At 38.5% G+C, this 10,491-nt stretch overlaps 1 protein-coding gene across 1 annotated transcript; it reads right to left on the bottom strand.

Moving 5' to 3' along the window:
* Nucleotides 1–529: 529 nt before the first annotated feature.
* Nucleotides 530–9,748, bottom strand: LOC134803414 (uncharacterized). The gene is made up of 5 exons (XM_063776236.1): nt 9,509–9,748; nt 4,203–4,365; nt 2,814–3,016; nt 1,465–1,716; nt 530–938 (listed from the first exon to the last, which is right to left on the bottom strand). The coding sequence occupies exons 1-5, from the start codon at nt 9,741–9,743 to the stop codon at nt 760–762; spliced, it is 1,032 nt and encodes a 343-aa protein (XP_063632306.1). The 5' UTR covers nt 9,744–9,748; the 3' UTR covers nt 530–759.
* Between the last annotated feature and the right edge of the window lie 743 nt (nt 9,749–10,491).

The following is a 10,491-nucleotide window of genomic DNA, read 5'->3' as shown; positions in this document are numbered from 1 at the left end:
CTAAATGGCATAGTTAATTTTCAAAAAAAAATTTTTTTTTTGTTTTCTTTTTTGTTTTTTTTTTGTTTAAAAAGTAATTAAATGTAGCATATAGCGTTGTTGTAACACGGGCATTACATTTAACTCAACCAAACAATTGAAATCGGTGACATATCAATGTCATTTCGTACATCAATCGACCGAGATTGTACTTAAGTTTAGTAGCAAATGTATGAACTCATTCTAAACACTAATCAATATGTAAGCCGGCCCTAAGGCAAGTGTACACGCTTGTAGAGGCCTTATAGTAAAAAAATAAATTATGGATTATCTCCGAAATGGACTTAATTAGAACATCGGTGTCTTTGAGAAAGTTACTTGATTTAAGCTCAGGAATGCACCCTTGAAATTAACGGAAATCAAAAAAAAACACGGTGTATTTAAAGCTCTTAGCACCATGTTATTTCAAGCTCTGCTCGCGAGGTCTACAGCTCACAGAGCCACTAGTATATGATTCTTACTACAATGGGATCTACTTAAAATTTGCCGTCCCCTGACTTGGTCAGCATATTATTATGATCTTAAGGTTGACGACTTCAAATACGCAGTTGTTGCTGTTAAAACACAAAACACAACACGTCTCACGCGTGCAGTTATCGTCACCGTAGCGAGTCAGGATGATGTCTCTATGCAGCTGGATATGACGAGTTTACTTGTTGTCGTTCACCTCGTCTTCGGTTTTCATTAGACGATGCACATTTGGTAAGTCGTGTTGAATGTTTAGCTACAGGTGCTTTGCTGGGTGCAAGAGACGAAGGGAGGCACCTCGCAGGCGCAGCGCGTGCACTTCTCGCCCACCGTCACCTCGTCGCCGACGGACAGGGTCTCGTTCCCGAACTGGCACTGCGCGCTCACCGCCTTCAGGTTTAGGCCGCGGACGACTTTAGTATCCGATGCCGCTGGAACACATAGTGGACAACGTTCAATCACTTGTGATAATAAAGCGATATCTCCTGAAGGCCTAGCCAACATGTCAATCATATGCGCCATAGAGAACGAAACGGTAATGTCTCATGTGTATGTGTCGGTAATCAATCACTCTCCTATATAAGTGCGACAGAGAGACATTTAGCGTTTCGTTCACTATGGCGCAAACGATGAGCATCTTGCCTAGGCCCCCAGGAGAGACTAGAATCTTTATGTAACCTGAAAATATTCGCAAACGTAAGTATCTACTATACTAAAAGCATATTCAAATATGAAAATTGAACTAGAGTCAGACCGAGAAAAGTCTGCAGCGATAACACTTGCACTGCGTGAGCTATCAAAATCGCTGCAGACTTTTCTTGGTCTAACTCTAAGTAGAATTTGGTTGTCATTTTTTTTAAATACATGACGCATCCTATTTTTTTACATTAGTCCGAGTCGGTTCAAGTTTTAACGCTAGATCTATTTTTTACAGAAAAAGAAAAAAAGAACACTTACGGCATTTGAAACCGATTGGGCAACTGCGTGAGTTTTTGAAGAAGATTGGAGCGCAATTGTCCAGGAGGTTCTTCTGATAGTGTATCTCAACGCCGCAGTTGATGTCGCGGCAGTACGCGGGGCTGACGGTCCCGTTCCACTGAGGCGTGCATACGCAGCTCTTCATGGAGTCCTTAGGCTCGAAGGACTCTCCCTCGCGATACGTCTTGCTGTCGATCTCGCAGGTCGCTAGCTTGGCGATGGCGTCTTTACCTATTGGAAATAGGGTAAGTAAATTTACTATTATTTCTAATTTTCAGTTGCTTAATTTAAATTATCAAAATAAAGGCAGAATAGTTTTATACAATAATCCGTCTTCGACAGCTGGGTAAACGCACCCTCTAGTCTGACTTAACCTGAAGTAGTAAAGGGACGAGTCACTCTTTGCGTTCAACATCGACGTCAAACATTGGTCAAACATAACGTTGTGACGAATTTCTAAATATCTGCACAAGAGATAGATAGATGACTTATTATCAATATCTTGAAGCTATCACATATACCTAAGGCACAAAAAGTACATTAGGTATGCATATTGCATTACTCGCATAGGTCGAGCTCGGCGAAACTAAAAGAGTGATGTGTACGTCTATTTCTGTCTATGCGGGTTTGTCTTGTTTTTGATTTGTTTATTGTTCGTGCTTATCATCTGCCCTTGATAATAATGTCGTAGAAGTGTGTACCTACGTATCTGTAAGCATAACGGGAATATCTATATGACGAAGTTCTTCGTTAAGGACGGCTGTTATTAATTTATTGCACACATTGAACAATACATTAAGGTGCAGTAATGGCCTTACGGCAGCGGTTTAGGAAGCCATTGTTTCGTGGGTGGCGTATCAATTGCCGTTAAGTAGCACGAGTATGTAGGTATTTAGATTGATTAAAATTCTGAATGATACTGAATACCTAGTACTGAATTGTTACATACCTACCTCTAAAGTAATGTCCCATAAAATCTATTACCTATGTCCACTATTGTCCACTGCCATGCCATACAATGAGATCGATGGTTAAAAAAAACCCAAGTTTCGTCCAAAAAGTCTAGAATCGATTTGCAGACTTTTTTTTAGTTTAAAGTTTTTTACTGTTACGGTATGATTAAAGTGACATAAATGAGACTAGACTAACGTACTAATGAGATAACGTTAATAGGCGTAGACGACTTGTTTCGAACGTCTAGACTTAAATTCTAGTGTTTACAATTACCACTAAGTCAGTCAGAAACGACGTTTTTTAATAGAAACTTGTGGGTATTTTAGGCCTTATACTAGGCCTATACCTAGCGTTTACATATGTTATGTTCTTACCGCACACGTTGTCCACACTGCAGCAGGAGTCCAGCTCAAAGGTGGCCACGCACTGCTGCAGGTCGGAGTCGAAGCTCTCGACGCAGTCGACCGCCGCGCACTCGAAGCGGGGCTCGTCCGACACCTGGCACGTGCAGCGCTGCGAGCACGGGTTCTTTATCAGGTTCTGGGGCAGCACGTCGTTGTTAGAATATGCCACACCTCTGAAAATAAAAGTTCTCTCTGAAACGACATGCCTAATAAGAAATCAACTGTCTCCTCGTAAACATCAACTTTATTGGGAAATAGGCGTTAATAAAAGATGTACTATAAAACTAAATATTCACTATATCGTAGCTGTGCAGTTGCAGATCATTAATCGAGATCGAGATCAAGATTAATTAATCGAATCAAAACAAAAACGATAGGTAATTAATAAAATGATTTTATTTATTGCAAATATATTTGTATCATTGCAAGACATCATTTATCTTTATGCAACCAAGGCCTTCGTATTTCCAAATTATTATGTCAAGAGGTCACTTGATGTTTGCTCTTTGAACATAATATTATTGGCCAATACACCGCTGCAGAAATTTCTCGGAAAGTCATGGAGGTCGCGGCTGTGGGTGCAAAAAGTAGACGTCAGTGTCAATGCCGTCCGGTTCAATAGATTCATTTAAGTTTTGATGACCCTGCCTTTGATCGCCAATTTGCATGTTTAATTAATGAGATTTGGTCATGGTTACGATATAAAAACTGACTGTATGTAGATAGTGTCCGGCTAAGCCATAGGGGAGAGGGGGCATGACGGGATACTTAAGGTTTCAAGTCCAATAAAACTGAAAATGCAACTACTTTTAAGGTTTTGTTATTCGGGATTCTGATTGGTCAGTCGTATCGCCAAATAAAGCCCCTACCCCGTCTTACCCGCCATCCCGTCTGATTCCGCTCTCCCCTACGGCATAGTGTCCGGCTAGGTACAAATAAAATATCAATAACACGGCTCAGTCGGGTCACGCAGACACTAATAGTAGGTTAAGGTAGCCCTGTTACGATGGCACAGCTTCACCTTAAGGTCCTTACCTTTTTGGTGACCTAAAGACGGATAAATTGTATTCATCTATTAATACTGTTTTTGTTATTTCCAACTTTACCAGTTATTATTATTGGGGTGTTGAGGGCCTTTGAGTGTCGCATCGACCAGCGTTGATCTATTGTGACGGCCCTTAACTTTACCAGTAGTTCAAGAACGAACGCAGCGCAGATGGTCAAAATTCTGGCTTAATCAAACAAATGGAGCGAGTTGACAGGACAACCAGGGACAACTGACAAGAAATTAGGGTAGGGCGAGGCTTGTGAGCAGCCGAGCTCGCCGGGACAAAGCTATAGCATGGTCAGGTAACGTACCTGTAGTAGCACTTGGTGGGATCAGGATGAAGATCGGGGCAGCTGAAGGCTTGCGGGCATCCAGCGGCGTCGTTGGCGCGCGGTGCCGCCGTGCAGCCCAGCTCCAAGTAGAACATGGCTAGGTCGCACTCGCCGCCCATATCTGCTTGCGCCAAGCTCACCACTGCAACACAAACAATAAGGTGTAAGCATGGTGTAAGTATAAGTACCATTGTGTAATTCTACTTCACGTCGGTCACAACTTCTTTGACGATTAGGTACAGAAGATTGAGGAATCCAAATTCCAACCGCCAAATCAACTATTAAATGGTCGACACACATAAAACTGACCAAGTCAGTAAATACCTACTGCGAAACTTAATCTCTAACTCCCTATGTGGCCATAACATCAATATTTGTTATCTGCCCAATCATATTTTACTACTTTTCTTAGCTAATCATGATGAACCTCACATCTGATAGTAAGCTGGAATAAGTTCTCCTGGAGTGAAAGAATTGCTCGTTCATTCTTTTCCAGTAGAGACACTTAACTAGTGCAATGCCAATGAGATGTCCAAGACTCTGCACCTGGGGTAGTGTGTATGTAAGCAGAAGTTGATTTGATTTTCGCAGCTAGTGCTAGACATCAATTTTACAGAATTATTATTGTTGTTACATTATTATATAAGTAGGTTGATGGCAGCTGCAAGTAGTATGGTAGGTTCACTTTCTAACGAAAGATAACATCAACTTATTCATGCTCTAATTTGTTAAGTACTGAACGTGAACAGTATAATTCCTTAAGGTACGAGTAGGTATATTATAATGAATACACTAGTGGCTCTGTGAGCTGTAGACCTCGCGAGCAGAGCTTGAAATAACATGGTGCTAAGAGCTTTAAATACACCGTGTTTTTTTTTGATTTCCGTTAATTTCAAGGGTGCATTCCTGAGCTTAAATCAAGTAACTTTCTCAAAGACACCGATGTTCTAATTAAGTCCATTTCGGAGATAATCCATAATTTATTTTTTTACTATAAGGCCTCTACAAGCGTGTACACTTGCCTTAGGGCCGGCTTACATATTGATTAGTGTTTAGAATGAGTTCATACATTTGCTACTAAACTTAAGTACAATCTCGGTCGATTGATGTACGAAATGACATTGATATGTCACCGATTTCAATTGTTTGGTTGAGTTAAATGTAATGCCCGTGTTACAACAACGCTATATGCTACATTTAATTACTTTTTAAACAAAAAAAAACAAAAAAGAAAACAAAAAAAAAATTTTTTTTTGAAAATTAACTATGCCATTTAGTTCTTATAAACGTACTTAACTATACCCCGAAGTTAACGGAATTCAATAAAAACACGGTGTATAGTAAATTAAAGAAAAACAATACGAAATTTATGTGTAAAAAAATACAAAAAGTTATAATATCCCAGCATACAATTACTGGGGATCGAACCCAGACCCCCTGTGCAAACAGAAAAAGCGAACGTTTACAAACTGAGCCAAATAGTTCTTAGATGGGTTGACGAAATTTAGCTACTCCTTCTCAAAATAAAATTAGTTAAAATTAAATATCTAAATACCGCCTAAACCAGCGATAATTTTTTTCTGCATTTTTTGCTATTAACTCTGTAAACATGTTTCAAAACGAAAAAAGTCTTATGATATCGATACGACTATTTGTTTAGGCGCCAGGTATCACGACTCCGCCATTTTTAAAAATTTCCAAAAACCGGATTGACAAAAAAATTTTATTTAGTCATAAAATTCGGTCACAAAATTTCACGAGAATCGGTTAAGAATTGCGACCTGTAGAGGAGAACATCCGGACATACGAAAGCAAAATGCCCGAGTCAAAACGTAGACCTTCGCTTCGCTTCGGTCAATTAATAAGCAGTTTCCTTACTTGGACATGTCTATGAGATAAGTACATATCTACATAGGTACAGAACCACTTAATTGCGCGGATACTAAGTATACTAACCTAAGAGGAAGGAGCAAAGGTCAAACTAAGTTCCTATTTTCCTTGTTCTCAGAATTTGACATTGTACTTTTTTTTGTTTGTTACAAGAAAAAATTAAGACTTTTTATCCAATAACCTAAGTATTTAATATTTTAAGCTATGGTAATTCGAAATGGGCAAAAGTCCAATTCCATCCAATTGGTCGTATATGTTTAATCGTAGTGTTAAAACTTACTGATCAGATTTTGATGAATGACGTATTAATCAATTCTTTTTCTTTGGCCCCCGTGGTATAAGTCACAAATATAACGGATCTTCCTCCGATTAGGAGGTTCTATACGAAAAAACCATTATTGCGTTAATTATTTTAATCTTGTTTATTAATCGATATAATAAATTTGTGCAACCACGGCTCACTGTTAAGTCGGTATTATATGGTATCCATGTAATCTAATCTTGTTGGGTAGGTTGATGCTCCATTTTCATGAGAGATATGTATTTAACAAAATATTGTCAGTCTCAAGTGGCTCTAGTACTGTACGTACCTATACTAGGTATTTATATTAAGTAACTAAAGTCGTAAGTAATATTTTTTAAACTAGGGCAGTGTGGTAAATATCCTCCACATTCTCATATTAGTAGGTACACTATACTTAATAGTAAAAAACGATGGATGGATTGTGTGAGAGAGGATATGAGAAAGAACGGAGTGAGTGCTGAGGTGACGAAAGACAGAGGAGAATGGACGAGAAAAACATGTTGTGCCGATCCCACATAACGTGGGATAAGGGCAGGGAAAAGAAGAAAGGAGGAGACTATACTTAATAGTGTGTAGTGATTTTTTTATTTAACGTCGATTCTCCAATAATTTTTCTACGGTGTTTTGTGCTATACCACCATCAATACAATGTAAGAAGAATACAATTAAAATTGCGTACAGTGATAAGCTAAGAAAATACATTACTATCAGTAATGCCGGCAAGTTGTTCACCTGCATGTATTACTGACCTAGAAAATTACTAAGTATGTGTTGTCAACACACATCGAATGAATTATTAAACACCCGTAGAACCATGAATTCACAGAAAATGCCTAACGGCTCGATTCGGAAAATGAATTAGATTTCTACTAGACTTCAACAAGTTACGATACGGATAATTTAAAGATATTTGTAAGATAGATAGGTATGTCAAATTTGACTTTTCCGCGATTCTGGAGGTCCTCTTGAACGATTTCGACAAGTTATGACTTAGATATCCAAGTCACATCTAGTCGATATCTAATGTAGATCTAGTTGATCTCTAAATCGTCTCAAGATCTTGTGATTATCTCGAAATCCGAATAGGCCTGTAATAGACCGGGAGATAGTGACACATTTTACTGGGTCATTTGTACCAGTATGGCGGTTCGTCAGGGGTCTAAGTACGTAATGAAGGAAAGAAAAATGATGGTCATAGCGCTGGTACCGGCGGCCCAATCGCGTGGGCGTTAGTCGAACGTGTGGGATAAAATACGAGTGTCGAACGATTTGTTCAACAAAAATCCTCGTATTTTCCGATAGTCCATAAAAAAGAAGTAGGCGGTAGCGTAATGCCATACTTCTCCGGTGTGACTTACAGCCCGCCATACTGAGGCGAACACATTAATTAAAAAAAAACAATTCAACCATTTGTGCCAAGCTAATTTTTGCACAGGTGATCATCGTCGAGCAGCCATTCATGGACATCACCATGCCATACTCTTCGGACGGTTCCAAATGGCCGCCATACCGCCGCAAGGAAGTTATTTTTTTTTTTTTGCTAAACGATTTGTACCAGTATTGCATTTACATTTTTGGAAAGTATTTGATAAAATGTGACTGTTATTATAATTGCCATACTTATAGTAGGGAGAAAAAGTGCTGCCATACTTGAAAAACTTATTTAATCGACACGTTTCAAAAATACGACTATACAATACGTAAAATATTTTTTTACAGCATGGCATCATATTCTGTTTGTTTGGATACAATTATACCTAAAAAAAATATTCCAGAGTATAACTACGGGGCGGACGACTGTGAGACTTAAGCCAAGACTTAAAAAAAAAAATCTTTTTGACGATTTGTACCAGTATGGCATTTGGATTTTTGGAAATTATATGATGCAATGTGACCATTATTATTTATTATATTTGCCTATAATATTATTATACTTGAAAAAAAAAATATTGTACACAAAAAAAAAGTTAACTCCCTTGCGGCGGTATGGCGGCCATTTGGAACCATCCGAAAAGTATGGCATGGTGATGTCCATGAATGGCTGCTCGACGATGATCACCTGTGCAAAAATTAGCTTGGCACAATTGATTGAATTGTTTTTTTTTTAATTAATGTGTTCGCCTCAGTATGGCGGGCTGTAAGTCACACCGGAGTAGTATGGCATTACGCTACCGCCTACTTCTTTTTTATGGACTATCGGAAAATACGAGGATTTTTGTGGAACAAATCGTTCGACACTCGTATTTTATCCGACACGTTCGACTAACGCCCACGCGATTGGGCCGCCGGTACCAGCGCTATGACCATCATTTTTCTTTCCTTCATTACGTACCCCTGACGAACCGCCATACTGGTACAAATGACCCAGTAAAATGTGTCACTATCTCCCGGTCTATAAGTATCAATATTGATATGTTTATTATTTATGTGAAGTATTTTGAGTACCTAGTAGAGTTTTTTACGTGCAATTTACGACTGTATTATACCATAGATACAATGAAGTTTCAGCGGTTTAAGTAAAGCATTTATCTTCCTAGGTGACTTTTAGATCTAGTAAAGTTTAGTTCCTTACGTTAAAAAAATAATTTACTTAAATTGAATCGTCGATAGAATCACGTTGAAGATACCTACAGAAGCCCTCCTAGTTCTAGCTACAAGTCAAAGGCTTAGTTTTAATTCAATAGGCGTTTGTTTACCGTGATTGCGTTATACAACTGCGTAACCATGGTGGTTACAGGCCGCACACACCAGACTTCCATGTGTGGTTAGATATATCCCACTAATATGTAGATTAGATCCTAACTACTACAGATTTCCGCCCACAACGTTTTGATGACTCTACTTTTTACAATTACTTTTCTGTATTTCTCAATCATTTTATTTTCGCGGAAATCGCAAATTGTGTAAAAAGACTATTAAATTATTATTATAGGTACTTAATATCTCTAATTTTTATTTTGCTTAAGTACAAATGTTCGATATAATTTGCTTACTTCAGCATCGTAGAGTTTAAAATGGTAGGTAATCAGTATTTTACTCTATAATAAAAGGAAAAATACAACATAATAAATAAATAAACAAAAATACTTACGGATCGCCACAAAACACAGCAGAACCTTCATGGTCGATAGTTGCACTTCCGAGTTAAAAACAGTTAATTTCCTAAGTTTTTGTTTGGCGCGCCTGGCGTTGTGTTGTGACTTGTGACCGTTGTGACCAAAGGCCGTGTGGTTGGAGCGAGCGGCGCGGTCGGTTGCCCGCTGGGAAGTGAGATAAGCCGCGCTCTCATCTCCATACTCTGTCACGGTCAGTGCCAGGAGGGGCATTCAATGTTTAAAAATCTGTCATGGATTTATTATTGATATATTTCATATATCTTGCACCAATGTACACGAGCGATATGCTCGGATGAGGAATGTCGAAATGAGTCGCTCTTGCAGCTCTCTCATTGTATCGATAACCATTTGACCTTGCCTTTTTTTCTAAAATTTGTTTTTAGGTCAGGAAACGAATGCTCAAAAAAAGGTGTAGAGAGAAATGCTTGGAACACAAGTTTTGACTGTAACTTTGTTTGGACTAGTTAGGAGGTGAACATATCAAAATCCCCGGCCGTAGCCCTTGAGCCGGTGCATGGGGTGAGGGGGTAAGATGGTCCCATTTTTCGATTATATCTCGGAAACTATGCATCTAAGCGACATGGTCACTTCTACAAAATGAAAGTTAATTTAATTTGTTACAAGTTTTATTAGTAAAGTTTTTCGATATCTCGAATAGTTTTACAGATATCCGTTCTTGAAAGTTTATTTAAGGCTCTCAATTTTATCTTGATCAAATCCTGAACTTTAATTACACCGCAAGCAAACTAATAAAACTTGGCACATATATATGTACATCTCAATTCTTTTTCCGGCGAAGTCAACAACGTCGAATATTCTTAATATTGAACTTGGCTCTCATTTCACATTAATGTTTTTGATCGGTTAAATATACTACCTACCAGGGATGTAACGGATGTGGTTTTATCGGAACCGAAAACGGAAACAGATGTTTTCAATTTAGTTTAACGGAACCGAA

This window comes from Cydia splendana, chromosome 2, assembly GCF_910591565.1.
Source record: "Cydia splendana chromosome 2, ilCydSple1.2, whole genome shotgun sequence".
NCBI classification, from domain to species: Eukaryota; Metazoa; Arthropoda; class Insecta; order Lepidoptera; family Tortricidae; genus Cydia; species Cydia splendana.
This window is presented reverse-complemented; position numbering and strand designations above follow the sequence as displayed.

Bases quoted from the DNA above. Each gene is read 5' to 3' on its own strand.
- LOC134803414 (XM_063776236.1), bottom strand. From the start codon at position 9,743: ATGCCCCTCCTGGCACTGACCGTGACAGAGTATGGAGATGAGAGCGCG. The intron at 4,366-9,508 runs GTAAGTATTTTT...TTTGTGTTGCAG, and splicing joins GCTGTGTTTTGTGGCGATCC to TGGTGAGCTTGGCGCAAGCA. The intron at 939-1,464 runs GTAAGTGTTCTT...TATGTGTTCCAG, and splicing joins CCCAATCGGTTTCAAATGCC to CGGCATCGGATACTAAAGTC.